Below are 17,508 nucleotides of genomic sequence, written 5' to 3' on the forward strand. Positions count from 1 at the left end.
CTACATTTTTAACAGGCATCCGAGATGATTTTACAGTAGGTGATTCTAGAAATATATTTTGAGAAACACTTTCTAGGAGACAGTGTGAAATGGTTGTAAAAGCAAGGTTTTGGAATCAGACTTATGTTACAGTCCTGGCTTTTACTGCTTTGGTTGTGTGACTGAGAACAAGTTGGTTATTTTAAGGTTTTTTTTTTTCCTCCCCTCATCAGTGCTGGGGATATAATACACACCTTCTCTGTCTTAGAATTATTTCAAGATATATAGGGGATATGCTGTATTAAATTTCTTATGATACATCCTTTTTGTCCCTTAACCACACCCCCACCTCCCACCCCAGAACACAGCTGTAAACCTAAAAGTCAGTGAAGTAGTAGGAGGAAATAGCTACCATTAACGTCATGCATTTTGTTTTATAAGAGATCAGAGCCAACTGCTTTTTTACCTTGAACCAACTGTTTTAGAATTGTGTAAAATTAAGTTGCCACTTTAACAGATTTTGTTACCTAGTTTCTCCTGGCAGTCTTCAGTTCTGTAGACATTAAATTCGAACAGCATAATACAGGTGAGGTTAAAGTGTGAAACAGAAGCTGAGAGAAATTTAATAGCAGGACAGACACCTCAAAAATCCTGAGGGCATGAACATGTTGTAACATACTATAAAAACTAATACTCAAATTAGTATTACTAGATCATCAAGAAAATGTTAAATTATGTTTAACAGAATTGTCATATATTTCAAGATGATTTCCATTACAAAATCCAACAGTTTATAAAGTTTTGGCACTTATAAGTGCTAAACTCAAACTTCTGCTAGTTGGGAGGTTTACTTAGGTAAAATATCTGATCAGTCTATTACGGTTATGTATAAATGAACTTCTACGCCCTTGCTTCCTATTTGATTGGCATGTAACTATGTTTAAGTCAACAAGTGTCTTTGAAACTGCCCCAGAAAGTACTGGGGAACTAGCCGCTATGTAAATTGCTGTGGTACCGTATGATGCTAAGATTTTCTCTTTTTTCTCTGTCCTGAAGAGATGCTGATGTGAATGGAGAAGAGTGGAGTCTTAGCATAGCCATGTCTGCCCATTTTTTGTCTTGAACTTCCTAACTCATGTTGACTAATTAGAAATATGGCTACTTTATTGTTAAGGATTTGAAAAAGCTGAGAAAGAGTTAAGAATCTTTCTTCATTTTCTGTTATCATGTTCCTAACCCCCACTTGGATATTTATATGATTGGAGAAGGCAATGGGAACCCACTCCAGTACTCTTGCCTGGAAAATCCCATGGACGGAGGAGCCTGGTAGGCTGCAGTCCATGGGGTCGTGAAGAGTCAGACACGACTGAGCAACTTCACTTTCACTTTCATGTATTGGAGAAGGAAATGGCAACCCACTGCAGTGTTCTTGCCTGGAGAATCCCAGGGATGGGGCAGCCTGGTGGGCTGCTATCTATGGAGTCGTTATTTATCCTCAAACACTCAATAATCAGCTGACTAGGTCTAGGTATTAGTTTCTTATTATTTTTACTTGTTTAAGCAACACTTTTTTGTTAAGTCTTTCTTTGATGGAATATAATTTTCTTCTGTTATATCTTTGATTATTGGCACTGTTTTATATGCTACCCTTCTTCTGGAACACCCATTATTCTTATGTTGTATTTTTGTCAGTCTTCCATGTTCATCATATTCCCTTTGTTCATCTTTCCCCTTATTCTTCGCCGCCTCCCCCCCCCCCCCACCGCCTACTGAGGAAGTTTTTAAAACATGTACCTGATCTTATTTTTCAACAGTGTTCACAATTTTCAAATTTTTTCACCTTATACATTATGAATTTGGCTGCTGCATTTTCTATTCCCTTATACAGCATTTTCCCCTTATTTTACCAGCTCCATTTCAATTTCCATGTCTCAGTCATTCCTCTTTTTATCTTACATTACATTATTTCATTTCATTCAGAATTTTTTTTAACTTTATAAAAGATGCAAACCAATTGTCTAAAGTTTATTGCTGTTTCTCATTTGTGCTTGCTTTCTATATCTTCAGTGCTGTGTTATGGTTCTGTATTACATAACATTTTTGTAACACCTGTCTTCATTTGTTGATTTTTCCTCTTTAACTTATCCTTGGCCAAGGATATATGTAATAGATATTCTAGTCTCTATAATCCAGTATGCTTACCTCTCAATTGGGTTAGTGACTTTTCTCTGGCTCATCTGACTAGAGGCTGCTCATGTCCTCCTGTTAGACTCTAACAGAACATCTGATATGGTACATAGCATATTTTTGGGTGGGAGTTGTCTAAAAATAATCTAGCATAAGAAGGTATCCTGCTCATCACAGCTCTTCCCAACTCAGTCTTTGTAGTGCTGATTTTGCATCTGCAGACATAAACTCCCACTCCATGTGCTCTTCCATCCCCACTCATGTTATATTGCTAAGAATTTTAGCCCCAGCTTGGAGATAGGAAGCCTGGACTTTCGATCAGTTGGACTAGGTGAGTAGAGTGATTGAGACTTTGTGCGGTCCTGGAGCCTCTTTCCTCCAACTGGTCCTTGAAAATTCTATGTTCCCCACACCCGCTGCTCCCTGGGAAGTCTAAGGAAATCTCTCAGAACTGTCTTGTAAGTCTTTGATATTTTGCTTCCAACAACTTCTATTTTTTATAGCGAAAAGTAAATCCTTTTTCCTTGTGGTGGATCATTGACTAATATTCCTCGAGCGCTTATATTTGTATCTGGTGTGTGGGAAAGTGTTGGGTGTGTGTGTTTCAGTGGGAAGGTGGGAAAGGTCTGGTACAGTGTCACTGGCTTTTGTCTCACCATGCTTGTAATGCTCTCTTACTTGTTTTAAGTGCTCAGTATATATTTGTTGAATGAATGAATAAATGATTAATTTTTCTTTGAAAATTTCAGAACCAACAGTAGTTAACCAATAATTATTATTTTAATACCCTTTCCCCAATATTTTTCTAGTTAGGCATTTTGCAAATTATGTTCTGGGAGTATTGTTTCCATAAAATACTCTGTGCAAAAAGGGTTCCATTGATAAATAATTTTGGGAAATGCTGCATACTAAATTTTTCTCATAGAAATTTGATCAGTATATAAGTATATTAAGGACCTCAAGAAGGCCTGGACTAACAAAACCTGTATAACTTTGTTTAATTCAGCATTTCCCAAACTTATTGGGTCATAGAAACCTGTTAATATCCAATAAAACATGCTTTGGGAAATTCTTAGTCTGATTTTTATAGTTTTCACCTCACAGAGTTTAATGTAGACTTTTTCTACAAAGCAAACTTCAAATTTTTGAATTTGAATTGCTTTTCAATTATCTAAAGAGATGTAAATTGTGACAAATATGATCAGAATATGCAGATTTAAGTCAGGAGTTAGTACTTTTTTTCCTTTGATGTTTTGAACAAGATATAATCTCAGTGACCTTTTGAAAATGCTTCTTACTTCAGGCATTACATTAGTATACGTAAGAAAAGGAGATAATATATTACTGGTGCTGTAAGCTGAGAGAGCCCTGTACTGTATGATACAAGAGTATTTCTCTGTTTCCCCTGAGCTCAGTGAAAGTTCAGTTGTTCTTATTCAGAATTTTAATATTGTACATTACCCTAGAAAGTAATCCTATAGCAGTGCCTCTTTTCTCTCAAAATCATATAACTGGATAAAGTGGGAAAGGTGACTAATTTCAGTTTCAGCATTAAATCCTTTGTTGTATTCCTACTTTATTTGTCTTTATAGTAATATCTGGCTAAAACTGAAGTCATCTTTTCTTTTGACTTTTCATCATATGGGATTCAAATGTGTTTTACTAGTTTAACTGTTCACTGACTGGTTATGAAACCTACTTTTGTTTTGGTAAGAAATGCTTCTCTACTTGCTTTATCACTCCTCTCCATTCAAATATTTGTTTCCCTCACATCTTTTTTATAATTAGTAGTTTTGTTTTGCTTTGCTTTTTAAAATTAGAATTTGATTTGTTCCAATTTAGGGGTTTTTTCTAAAACAGAAAAGTTGTGTCTTAGAAGCTTTTGGAGGTGGGGGGAATTGGAAGGTGGTGATGAAAAGAGTTAATAGTAAATAAAAGCCCAGCAGGTTTTCAACTAGACAAGTTTTCCCACTGGTGTACTAAATCTGAAAGAGCCATGGATTTGTAGTGGGCTTGTCTAGCAAGTTCTGAGTTCCAATCTTGGGTTTTCCCTACGTGAAATTGTCATATTTGCTTGCTTCCTTCTGAATAAGACCACCATCTATAGACATCTTCTTCTGGTTCCCTAAGAAGTCCTTTTTAAACTCAACCATTCCAAATACCTCTAGAATTAAAAGCAATAGCTAGAAATGTTACTTAAGCATTATACTATGAAAGCAGTGTGACCAAAAATATTCTTTCCAAGAATTTATCAAAAAATCTATATAAAAATTAATCAACTAGACATTTATATTCACTATAGTAAATGAAATTCTAACTTTTGTTTCATCTTAAACAGACAAACAGCAGAAAGGTGAATTTGCAATAGACGGCTACAATGTCAGGATGAATAACACTCTTAGGAAGGATGGAAAGAAAGATTGCTGTTTTGAAATCTCTGCTCCTGATAAACGCATCTATCAGGTTGGAGTTTTTATGTTGCCTTGAAATTAAGTTGATAAGACTTCCTGATTTCATTTTTGAAGACATTAACATTTTGTTAAAACAACTCTTCCTGACAGGTTAATAATAATAATAAAACACAGGATTTTAAACATTAAAGATTCATATAAGAGGAAATAGATTTTTTAAAAAAATTCAGATTAGTTCAAGTGATATCTTCTTGAAAGAGAACAGGAGAATATGTAATTCATCAATTACTTCCCATGTTGCATTTTATACCTATTTTAATGGAACTGAGTGATTTTTTAAAAGAATTACATGGCAGAAAGAGTGAAATTATCAAAAGAAAAATATCAGAGTGTTAATGCATATTGTATTGCTTAGAGTTGTGGGAGAAAATGAAGGTAAAGACACATATCAGCTCTGCAAGTCAAGAGCTATCAGCTAGCATCAATATGGAATGTATGTTTAATAAGTTTTAAATATCTGAGATTGCAGTTGAAAGCCAGTTAATTAAGTTGTCAGTTAATGTGTTGGAATCTGACAAGAACATTTTTAAGAAAGCTGTACCCAGCAGTCTAAAGAAATTCATGGGTGTCTTCTAATTGTCAAGGGCAAATTTTGTTCATCAGTTCTGTCTTTGACATTGATGAAGAGAAGCGGCTTTTTTTCCTGCACAGCTGCCAGCTGCTGATCAGAGTTTCAAATCCATCATCCTCTGCTTCAATTACGTAAATTTGTCAAAATTAACTGTACATTATAAGAAGCATCCTTGCAAGAAAAGTAGTACTACACATGAAAAGAATTACTAATGGTCTTATAGAAACAAAAAGGAGGCAACATACTTTTCATTACGGTGGTGATTTTTTTATTGCTATTGTTTGTTTATCCTTAGTTCACTGCAGCTTCTCCCAAAGATGCCGAAGAATGGGTGCAGCAGCTGAACTTTGTGTTACAAGGTAAGAGCAACCCATTGAACAAGGTATCACAGTCTTTGAGTATTGAATAACTGAATAAGTTGGAGTTTCATATACAGAAGCTCATTGACTTCTGTGAGAAATGACTGGCAGAACATGACTGGTAATACATACCATTGACTTCAGATTAATAAAAGCATCTTTTCTGCAAGTACCATTTAGTAACTTTTAAATTCACGTGTTTATACATAAATCAATTTCTAAAATGTTCAAGTTAAGGATGTAACTAACATATATCAATATTGTGACTCTGTAGGGCTGCATTAATTTGGGTAATAAGGTTTGGAAAATCACTTTTGCATTCTTTAAAGTTTTACTTCCTGAAACATGTTTTGTAGATATGGGGTCTGATGTTATTCCTGAGGATGATGAGGAAAGAGGAGAGCTGTACGATGATGTCGATCATCCTCTCCCAAGTAGTTCACCAACAAGGAGTCTGCCAATTGATGATGAAATTTATGAAGAACTTCCAGGTATTTATTTATGGTGATTCATTTAAGGATTTTAGGGCTTTAAAAAAATGCCCTATATCATCAAGTTGACAACTTGAGAAGAAAATGGTGAACTATTAATATTAAAAACAAGGACAAAGAAAATCTTCAAAACTCTATATTACAAAAGGTTCTGCTTGAAGTGTTTCAAGTGAGTGGATGTACATTTATGAAAAGTGAATGGAATGTTAAAATGAAGCAGATACAGTCCTAATCTCATGGGACTTTTGGCTCATTAGCATTGTTTATGCTACATAATTTTTTAATTAAAAAATTGACTTGCCTTACAGTTTTTTCCAGCAACTCACACACATCATTTTTTATTTATACATCTTGGAACTTCCATTAACCAGAAGTTCTATGCATACCCCATATGTCAACAACTTCTGCCTCATGTGTTCCTCCTTGCTGTAGTGTGTTGCATTGTCTTGGAGGAATATTGTTGAACTGTAAACAAAGGCCTTTTGAGGCTTGAAGTTTTCTTACTTGATATTTTATCATTCTACATTTTCAGGCATGATTTAGTGTTTATATGCCTCAGTATCTGTTATGTAATATAGGTTTAATTGTCTTAATTTGACTTGCCGGTCTGATAGCCTCAAACAGAAAGATAGGCATATGGAATTTTAGATACTTAGAATATGAAAACACTTAGGGAATTATTGCATTACTAATTCTCTAGGTTGAAATGAGCCTTTTTCTGGTTATTAAAAAAATCAGCCATTGGAGAAGAAAAAGACATTATAAGCAATATAAGTGATATTTAACTGACATAGCATATAGAGAAGCTATTTTTCTTTAACTCAAACAATTTAACAACAGTATAAACTTTAAAAATACCTAAAATGTTCAAAATTAATATACAAATGTGATCTTCAATAATTAGCACATAGACTTCAGAGTCAAAAAGTTTAAGTTCTGCCTATACCATTTACTAACTCAGTGACCTTAAAAGTCAATTTCTTCATCTATAAAATAAGGATAATTTCAAGAGGGGGAATGATGGTAAACTAGGTCATGTACCTAAAAGCTCTCAGCACAGTGCTTGAGTCATAGCATGCCCATAATATACTGTAACATGATCATTATTGTTTTCATTATTATATCTGGTAAATTCTGCAAATGCTTATATGGAATTACAATAATGGTTTTCTGACCAAGTAAGAATTAATGACGGTAATGGGATTATAAATCCAAGACACTACAAAAATTACCAAAATATGCATCTGTGTATTGTCTTTTACTACCTTAGAAGAGGATGCTTAGTATAAAAGCATGATTTTGTGAGCAGTGGTAATTTGTAGATTTCTATTATTTTAATAGAACTACATGTTTGTAGCTCCTTCCTTTCTGATTTATTCCAAGGAAATGGCATCTGCTGTGGCATCAGCTATCCTCAAGTAGGAAAGAATATTTATTCTCTGACTACTCTTTTTTAGTCACACCATATCACTAATACTGTCATATTAGTCTTTAAAAGGTTCAGAAGAGCAAGTGAGAATGTGTACTGATGTAAAATGGAAGAATGTTGTACCTTTAAACATGATACTATTGTCATATATACTTCATTCTTTAAAACTCTGCAGTGAGTGGGTCTCACTACAAATGCCACAATGACTGTCAGTTAAGTTCTGGGTTTCTTCAAGTTGATCATCCTCTCCCCACACCTCAAATAAAAAATTGGTCAGGAATAAAGGACACATATTTATAGCATTTTCATGCTAAAAAAACAAGGAAGATCGCCTGTAAGTAGCTTGAAATCTTAAAAATATGAGACAACTTTTATTTTCCATCACTGCAGATGGTCTTCATCACATTTTTTTTTTTTGGCCTGGAGCCACATAATCATTGGAAATAACAGGTTACTTTTGAAGTAGTCTTACTTCTTGCTGTGGTACTGGAAGAAATCTAAGCTGCTTTAGGATTCAACACCCCTGCCTGGGATCCCAGTGGCTGTACAAAGTGACTGAGTTTGATAGAGACTGCAGCTGTACCCCTGGGAAGAAGCTGGGGTAGGCAGCTGTGGAATGTCTAGTTCTTCTTTCTTCCCTAGTATAACTGAGAGCCGCTTCAGTGTCCACACAGTTCAAGTTTGTCGAGCTTGAGCCAGCCATTACAGAGGGAATTTTTTTTTAGTAAAAACCCTAAAGTTGGCTCTTAGAGTTTTCGTTGGATTAAATATCTAAAACTAGGAAGGTAACTTTTTTTTCTTTCAAAAATGCTGTCTCTTTCAGGAGAAGAGTTAAGCTAATTGCTTTCACTTCTGTAAATTATGAATATAATTTTGAGAGGAGGTTAAAACAGTGGAAAAGCAGTGAGCGTACTTACAAACTGTTAGTATTTTTCCAGCTCTGTACTAACAGCTGTATATATCTGAAATCTGACTGGTAAATTCCCAGAATTAATTAATACTACCATTTCAATGGGCTTCCCTGATAGCTCAGTTGATAAAGAATCCACCTGCAATGCAAGAGACCCTGGTTCCATTACTGGGTCAGGAAGATCTGGTGGAGAAGGGATAGGCTACCCACTCCAGATTTCTTGGGCTTCCTTTGTGGCTCAGCTGGTAAAGAATCCACCTGCAATGCAGGAGACCTGGGTTCAATCTCTGGGTTGGGAAGATCCCCTGGAGAAGGGAAAGGCTACCCACTCCAGCATTCTGCCCTGGAGAATTCCATGGACTGTATAGCCCATGGGGTCACAAAGAGTTGGACACAACTGAGTGACTTTCACTTTCTTTTCACCATTTCAACACGATTTTCTGTCAATTACATATAGTTGAAAATTAATCCTCTTAGTTGAAAGATGAAGCATAAAATGTGTTTGGAGAAAAATCTAAGCACTCAACATGTTACTTTAAAGCATAGAGTCCTTTGAGAAAGTAAAACTCTTGCTCAAGTGTCTTTTTAAAATATGAAATAAACCTGCAGTGTTTAAGTCTCAAGAATCATAATAAGAAAACATGTTTAAAAATTGTATTGCAAAATATCCCTTGAAAAATGTTTATAATTTTATGGGAATGTAAATAGTTTCATTGTAATTGTTTTTTAGTTAGAATATTCTAACTTTATTACAGCAGCTTTTGTTTAATTTCTTGTTCATTAAATTTTAACTAACTTCACAAAAGAATAACAATAAATTTGTAAGTTTTTTTTGCATTTATGGTATTTATACATATGTAGATAAGAGTTGAGACAATGCCATTTCTGGGGAATATTAAAGACATTTGGCTTTTCTTTAAATATCCTAATGCTTTGACATCGTTTATGTCTTAGTACCTATTAGCATAGGCCAGTCATGTTAACTATGTGATGATACTACAATAGCATCTTTGTATTTGCAAAGTTATTATTTGATCAAAGTGTGTTAAACTGTTTCATAAGACAGTAATGAGTTCATTTGGCTTAGCACAAATTCCAGAAGTTATTGTTCATTTTTTCATTAGAAATATAGGAGAATGGTTTTTTTTTAATTTGAATCTTGAAAGAGGAAAACAATACTTGGGAAGCTCCTGCAGAAATCAGCCCAGCTTGCTCTTCTCTTCTAGTAACCATGTCACTGGATGTTTTTTTTTTTTTTCTGTAAACATCAAGACATTCTGCAGAAACAGAACAACAAAAAGACTTTTAAAGATGTAGACTTAATAGCATCAGCTGGTAACAGGAATGATAACTGCTTGTTAGCCTATAAAATCTGTAGATTTCAGGGGAATTGCATTTGAAATTCTTCTGGCAAGTGAACTGGAGGAGAGAGGGTAGCATAAAATAGGAAGATAAATTTCTAATCCCATTAACCTATTTAAGAAAAAAACTTCATTCATTTTTTTAATATTGTAATGATAGATTGAACTATCCAAGCCAGAAAAGGGTGTTTTTATTCTTTAGTCATTCAATTACATTTTAAATTTATTCAGCCCAACTATCTGCATCTAAAATGGAATATAAAGTGAAATACAGCTATAAATTTTTCCCCATGAAGCTAATGTATATACATAAAAAAGAAGTGTTTGAGTATTTTTTTTTTTTGAGTATTTAAATTTGAAGGAATCGCCAGCAAATGAAATGAGAGGCAATTAATTACAACCTATCCCCCCCAAATACATTTTAGCTTTCTTTTCTTGCTGAGTAATTATTACTCATATTACAAAGTTAATAATGTTATAGAGGACCTTAGAGTCTCTGGTATTAATATCATTCCTGATTTCACCAAACAATTTTTTCTTATTCCTTTGGAATGCAATGGAAAGATGCCAGTTGACTTTCATAGAATCACATATATTCAGCATTTTAATATCATTAGTCCAGACAGCCTGCTGGCATTCTTTTTCCTTAAACTATGGTACTGAATTACAAAGTATGGTGATATGATGTCCTGTTACATGATATGATAGATAACTAAAGTCAAATTTTGTAGTTGTTTAAGCTCTGAACTCTGCTGAGAGGATTATCTGAAGTTATAGAATATAAGGAAAATATCCATGAATTAAGGCCACTGCACACATCTAATTGTATTTTTATCTTTGCTGAATATAAATGTGACTTTAGGATTCTTCATGTTGCCTATTTCATAATACAGCATGAAGCTTTGGGATATAATTTTGTCTGTCATGTTGCTTTTCTCTACTTTGCCGTTGGCATTGCAAACAAATTCTTTTCATTACAAGAGATCCTTTAACACATATTAAAACCCAAAATACCTGTGTGTGTGCAAAACATATATTTCTAATTGTAGAGAAATAAATTAACCTATTTTTGCAACTTGGCACTTCATCTGTGGTTCTCAACCAGGGGAGACTTTGATCCCATGGGTGCATTTAATGATTGAATTCTTGGAGGCGTTTTTGGTTGCCACAACTAGGGGTGTGTGTGTGTGTGCGTGTGCGTGTGCGTGTGTGTGTGTGTGTGTTAACAGGCATCTAGTGGGTAGGTGCCAGGGATGCTTCTTAACATCCTACAAAGCACAGGACAGCCATCCTCCACAACAAAGAATTATCTGACCCAAAATGTCAATACTGCTGAGGTTGAAAAACTGTTACAAGGGTATAGTAGATGGGTTTATCACCTTTTTATCTATGTCTCATGAGTTGTAAAAACACGTCACCCATGCTTCACATGAGTTTATTTTTATGGACAAAACACAGGTTTTCTTATAAAAGTAAAACTAGGATTACATAGAATGGTTCTAGGTTATAAGGGATCAGCTGGACTTGTCTGTTAACAGTTTTCATCAAGGGACTGAATTGTCTTCAAGACTCTCAGTCTTAGAAAAATGAGAAGACCATGAAAGATTTAAAAAAAAAAAAAAAAAGGAAGCATTTTTCTCTATTATCATGAACTGCTGTCTGTGACGGGAGAGTCTTTTTTGATATTGTAAATATGTATCTTTCTTGTATAGACACTTGGCTTATCCTGTTCTGATAGGGTTATTATCATTTGAGGCTGAAATGAAAGACCTGTGGGCAAAGGATTGCATCTTTTTGAATGGAGTCAGGCCACCTGGGAGAATGCAGGACTAAGCAATTCCAAGGCCACCTGGAATTTGACAGGTGGCTTTAAGAGGAGAGGAAGTCCAATAATGAGATTTCCCTCCCTTTTGGGGCCTGGACTTTGAGGAGATTAATGGGCTTGAGATGGCAGGAAGAATGTTCTCTGCTCCTGGAGGTCATCAGGGAGTTACTGAGGCAGCCGTGCTGAGGGAATCAGGGAGATGCACTCACCTGAGGGTGAGTCACACCATGCTGCGTCAGGTGGTTCTTTATTATTCTCTGCACATTTCCCTTAATTTTTAAATCTTTGCTTACAGACAGTATATGCTCACTGGAAAAACCTTAAATATTTCTGATGGGCATAAAGTTAATAAGTAGAAATCATTCACCTTCTGCCCTAAGTACACATTGTTAACAGCTTGATACAAATCTTTTGTCTTTTATTTTTTAGCCCATTTATAAATATACAATGCTTACATTTTAAAAAAAAGAGACCCTTCTTTTTATTCATTTTCTTCTGCCTTTTCTTTTAATTGCTTTCCTTTCATTTTCTTCTTGCTTCCTCATTACCTTCTTCCTTTTCTCATTCTTTTATTTTCCTGCCTTCCCTTTTGGGTTTACATTTTTTCCTTCTTGCTTTCTTTCTTTCTTTCCATAAGTATCCTTGAGCATCTGTTTTATGGCAGGTACTGTACCTAGGTCCTCGAAATCCCTATGCATTCTTACACAGGCCTTAAATGGGTGCAGCTACACCTTCCTATTCTAGCCCAAGCCCCTTGACATATGACCTTACCCTAATTCCCCATGTTTATTTATATCATATACATACATATTTATATGAATTTCTCCAGGCAAGAATACTGGAGTGGGTTGCCATTCCCTTCTCCAGGTGATCTACCCAACTCAGGGATTGAACCTGGGTCTCCTGCATTGTAGGCAGGTTGTTTACCATTTGAGTCACCAGGGAAACCCTGTGTATATATACGTATATGTATTATTCAAGTCTCATGAGCTAGTTGTCTTTGCTTTTCTGATATATGAATCCTGTCTTCCAGCAGTGTCAAAACTATCGTGACACCTTCTTTTAAGGCATCCTTCACTTCCCCTCTTCCTCTCCATCTATCTCTTATCTGCTGGCTCCACTCCTTGCCCCATACACACAGAATATCTTTCTCTGTATCTGTGAAAAGTAAATTGTTGTGGTTGAGCAAGGACTTTGCAGGACACACATTGATTTGAATCCTGGCTCTGCTCCTTGCTATGAACTTCAGCCAAAATAAAAGTGAACAGAGGTAAGGTGGAGAGTCCAGGAAACAACAGTGAACATAGCAATAGGTAAAATGTATCAGCAATGTTAATTAACTCTTATTTTTAAATGAATGTGTATTTTAATTTAAAATGAGTTAAAAGTAAATTTAGCTTGCAATTATCTGGGGCAAGATAGAGATGTGACGTAGTGAAAGTGTGTGAGTGTGTTAGTCGCTCAGTCGTGTCTGACTCTTTGAGACCCCATGGACTGTAGGCCACCAGGCTCCTCTGTCCATGGAATTCTCTAGGCAAGTATACTGGAGTGGGTTGCCGTTCCCTTCTCCAGGGATCTTCCTGATCCAGGGATCGAACCCGAGTCTCCCACATTGCAGGCAGATTCTTTACCATCTGAGCCACCAGGGAAGCCTAGGAATACTGGAGTGAGCCTATCCTTTCTCCAGGGGATCTTCCTGACACAGGAATTGGACTGGGGTCTCCTGGGTTGCAGGTGGATTCTTTACCAGCTGAGCTACCAGGGAAGCCTAGGAATACAATCTTAGGGTTCCCAAAGCAACAGAAGGGAAATAAAAGGTGATCCCAGAAAAACATTTTAATTCAGAAGAAGGCAGGAAAAAAAAAGGAGCAAAAAGAAAATATAAAAATTTAAAAAAAAATTGTATATTTTATAAAATATAAAAAGCCCGAATACAAGAATAATTGTAATAAAAGTATAGGTTGAGTAAACTAATCTATTAAAAGAAATTATCATATCAAATTAAAAAAAAATAAAGCAGCATTTTTAGAGAAGATATTCCTGAAACAAACCATGTAAAATTTTCAGAGTAAGGGAATGAAAATTAATATACCAGATAATCCTAGTCAAAGAAAGCTACTACAGTAGTGTTAACATCAGATAATATAGAATGTAAGCCATAAAGCAATGTTGCTGCTGCTGCTACTGCTGCTAAGTCGCTTCAGTCGTGTCCAACCCTGTGCGATCCCATAGATGGCAGCCCACCAGGCTCCCCCGTCCCTGGGATTCTCCAGGCAAGAATACTGGAGCAGGCTGCCATTTCCTTCTCCAATGCATGAAAGTGAAAAGTGAAAGTGAAGCAATGTTAGGACTGCAAATGTCAGTGTATAATAATAGTAAAAGAAGATAAAGTTTAAATGCATCTCTAACTACATAACTTTGAAATCTGTAAATAAAAAAATTACTTGACAAATCCTAAATGACTGTGGGAGATTTTAACTTACCACTCTTAGAAACTGGTAGACCAAGGCAAAAAGTTAGTAACTATATGGAAGATTTGAATAAAAAAAATTTTGATTGACTTATCTATCTACAAAGAGGTATGTTCTTTTCAATGCACATAGAATATTCACAGAAATTGACTATAGTATATAAGTTCATAGTTGAAATCTCAAGAAATTTCAATGAATCTGTATCATATAGACTGTGTTCTTTAACTACAATGAAATTTAATTAGATACTAAAAAGGTAGTTTAAAATACCCAAGCTTCTGTGTTTGGAGGTGAAAAAATAAATTTCTAAATAGCTCTTGAGTTAAAAGAGAGAATCACAGAGGAAATTACAAAATATATAGTTCAGAAAGATAATGAAAACAGTACAGATAAAAACTTGTGGCATGGTGCTTTAAAACATATTTGGAGGGATATGATGAGGAATAAGACAAATGAGAGGATTAATCCCTAGTGAACTGGAGATGAGAGAACAATTTGAAAAACAAAGAATATAAAATGAATCATTTAAAACTACTAATATTAAAGAAATAAAGGAAGGAATAGAAACTTTAACAAGAGAAGACCCTATTTAAAAAGATCAGATTTCTTTTTTAAAGAACCAAATAGAATTACTAGAAATTCTTGATGTTTTAGAATATTTAACAACCAAATTTTCAGACTCCTTTATTTATATTTCCATTTCCTAGGGAACTATACACACATAAGTGTATTTCTCCACGGACACACATCTGTAGAGACAGTCTTTTGCAGGAGAGCATCAGGCTTCACTACTTTTGCAGATAGGTCAGCTGGGAAAATCAACTTCCTAAGAGTCCTCAGCTGCTTAGTTTAAAGCAATGATTAATAAGTATGGACAGGTTCAACAAAATGTCAGTGGTAAATATAAGCACTCTTCATATCTGGCCTCACAGGTTCTGCAGTTGAGCAATGCAAGGCCTTTAACAAAGCGGGGGGAGAAAATCCAGTCTTGAGTTTATTAAGCTGAAGTGAAATTTGACCTTGATTTTGTTTCAAATACAACAGTCCTCTATAGATTTTTTCCTCCTTTTTTAGAACTTCACTAGAATTCTTACCAAGAAATGACAACTCCTTATACCTATTCATCTATTAACCCATTTATCCCCTATTATAGGAGTTGAGATGAGGCAGAAAACTTTTCTCATAGATGAATAAGAAAATGCATTTGCAGAGTGGTATTGTGGAGCTCTTGCTGAAACTGGATCCCAAGTCTCCTGCTCCTAGTCTAGTATATTTCGTTATCTACCAGATGCAGAGTGGATAGTGAGCTGGTGAACACTCCATCCTCAAATATGTGGCAGTTTAATCAGAGAAATGGGTATATGAATATTTAACTATAAAAAAACAAAAAAGCTAAACATATATAGATAGAAAGATCTATCAACATTACCCGTCTGTCCATATATCTATCTACATCTACCCACACCATACTGTACCAATCCCAGAGTACAAATAGTATTGCTGTTTTCCTTCACCATATTTTTCCTAGCCACATATAGAATGTTTGTAGTCCCCCATCAGAAACAATGAAAATATTAATTTGTTCTGTATATTCCTTACACCACTGTACAGTGTTGGTTTATATAGTATTTTCTCTAAACTTGTTTAGGTGACTTATTTGTAGTTATTCCATTACAAACAATTAAAATACCCTTGAAGGTTATGTCTATTTATTGGACACAGTACAGTATTTTTATAAGTTTAGAATGGTATGTTACTAAACACAGTATAGTATTATCATGTCCTCCACCTTTTTGAGCATTAATACTTTTATCAGGAATATCTCATTTGCTATTAGGAGACAATGTATATAAAAGAATTAAAAACCTCCTTTTTAAGCTAATTAATACTTTTTTCATTTAGTGAAGAAAATATTTTTCAAAAAACAGATTTCAGAAGTTTTTTAAGTCATATATTTCCACTGTTTCAAGATGTTGAATAGCTCTTCACTTCCTGTAGGATAGATAAGGCCCCAGCTCCATACGTGGACATTCAAAGGTCTTCTAAGGCTCACTGGAACATTCTAGGTCCGCCTCTATTACACTGCACCAACTCTCCTATTCAACAGACAACTTACTATTCATTCTCCCAGAGATCCGCTACTTTTCCAGCCTCATGTTTCTTATACTTCATCTGTATGGAGTGCTCTTAGTTCAGTTTCTAACTAGCTCCTGCCACATTTCCAGATCCATGTCAAATCCTGTCTCCCCAGAAAGCCTCTTCTGTCCATCTCAGCCTGAAGTTACCTCTGCTTCCCTGAATTGCTGTAGCATCATACATTTGAAAATTAATGACATAAAACTCTGTGACAATCGTGTTAGTTCAGTTCAGTGCAGTCGCTCAGTTGTATCTGACTCTTTGCGACCGCATGGACCACAGCACGCCAGGCCTCCCTGTCCATCACCAACTCCCAGAGTTTACCCAAAGTTGTTATCTACTGTTCTGTAAATCTTATATTCATATTTTACTTTTCATGGGATTATTTATTCGGCAAACAAGCAAATGGATGGATCATTATAACTTAACCTTTACAAACTCCTCGAGGGCAGGGATCAAATCTCATGTTTCTTGACATCCCCCAGAGTACTTAGGCCAGTGTTTTCCTTGTTCAAAGTCAATAAATAATATCTGAATAATGTAGTCTTCAGTTAGAGGAGCCCACTAGTTAAAGTCAGAGAAATTCTGTCTCTATGATGATTCTTTTCCTAATAACACCAATGACTATAGAATCCTAAAAGAGTGATTGTACTTGGAATACTATCAGTGGTATCTTGAAGTATGACCAATCTTCCAAAGCCTCATTAAAATCTAATGTTACTTTTCCAGTGAGCATGGTCTCAAATAAATAAACTTGTGAAATATAATACATTGAGTGATGAAAAGCTCTAATATCATCCATCTTTTGTGCCATTAAAGATAGATCATCTACTGTGAGCCACAGGATCAACTTGAGTTACCAGTTCCCTATGGTAGGTTAGTCATCTTAAGCAAGACATTTCCCAGAAAATGACATTCTCCTTTGCTTGCACTCATTCATTAAAGACCACAGGTAAAGTAAGTCTAAAGAGCACAGGATCGTAACTATGATTTTTTTTAAAGCTGACATCCACAAGGACAAAAAGCTGGTAACCAGAGTAACTGGTGAAAAAATGAGCTTCATGTTTAAAAATAATCTCAGATCTGGAAAGTTGCACAAGCAGCTTAAAGGATGGGAGAACAAAAGTTAAGAATTAATGATTGGGCAGATGCTTGGGGAGTGTTTAAAAATTATCTTTCAAGCCCCTACTTGGATTCAGTGGGTATTTGGAGGAGTCACTGATCTAGGACAGAGGAAGGCTGTGGTCAGGATTCAGCTTGCTCACTTCTAGTCCCAGCTGTGACTTATATTACCCTTGTTTCCTTCTCTATTCCACAC

At 35.3% G+C, this 17,508-nt stretch overlaps 1 protein-coding gene across 1 annotated transcript in view; it reads left to right on the plus strand.

The window, feature by feature from the left end:
• SKAP2 (src kinase associated phosphoprotein 2) overlaps positions 1–17,508 on the plus strand; it is a 168,684-nt gene that overhangs the window by 107,725 nt on the left and 43,451 nt on the right. Inside the window, exons 7-9 of the mRNA XM_040259740.1 lie at positions 4,505–4,629; positions 5,504–5,567; positions 5,924–6,058. Of these exons, the coding sequence (XP_040115674.1) occupies positions 4,505–4,629; positions 5,504–5,567; positions 5,924–6,058 (324 nt within the window). The remainder of the gene's footprint in view (positions 1–4,504; positions 4,630–5,503; positions 5,568–5,923; positions 6,059–17,508) is intronic.

This window comes from Oryx dammah, unplaced genomic scaffold, assembly GCF_014754425.2.
Source record: "Oryx dammah isolate SB20612 unplaced genomic scaffold, SCBI_Odam_1.1 HiC_scaffold_18, whole genome shotgun sequence".
In the NCBI taxonomy this organism is placed as follows: domain Eukaryota; kingdom Metazoa; phylum Chordata; class Mammalia; order Artiodactyla; family Bovidae; genus Oryx; species Oryx dammah.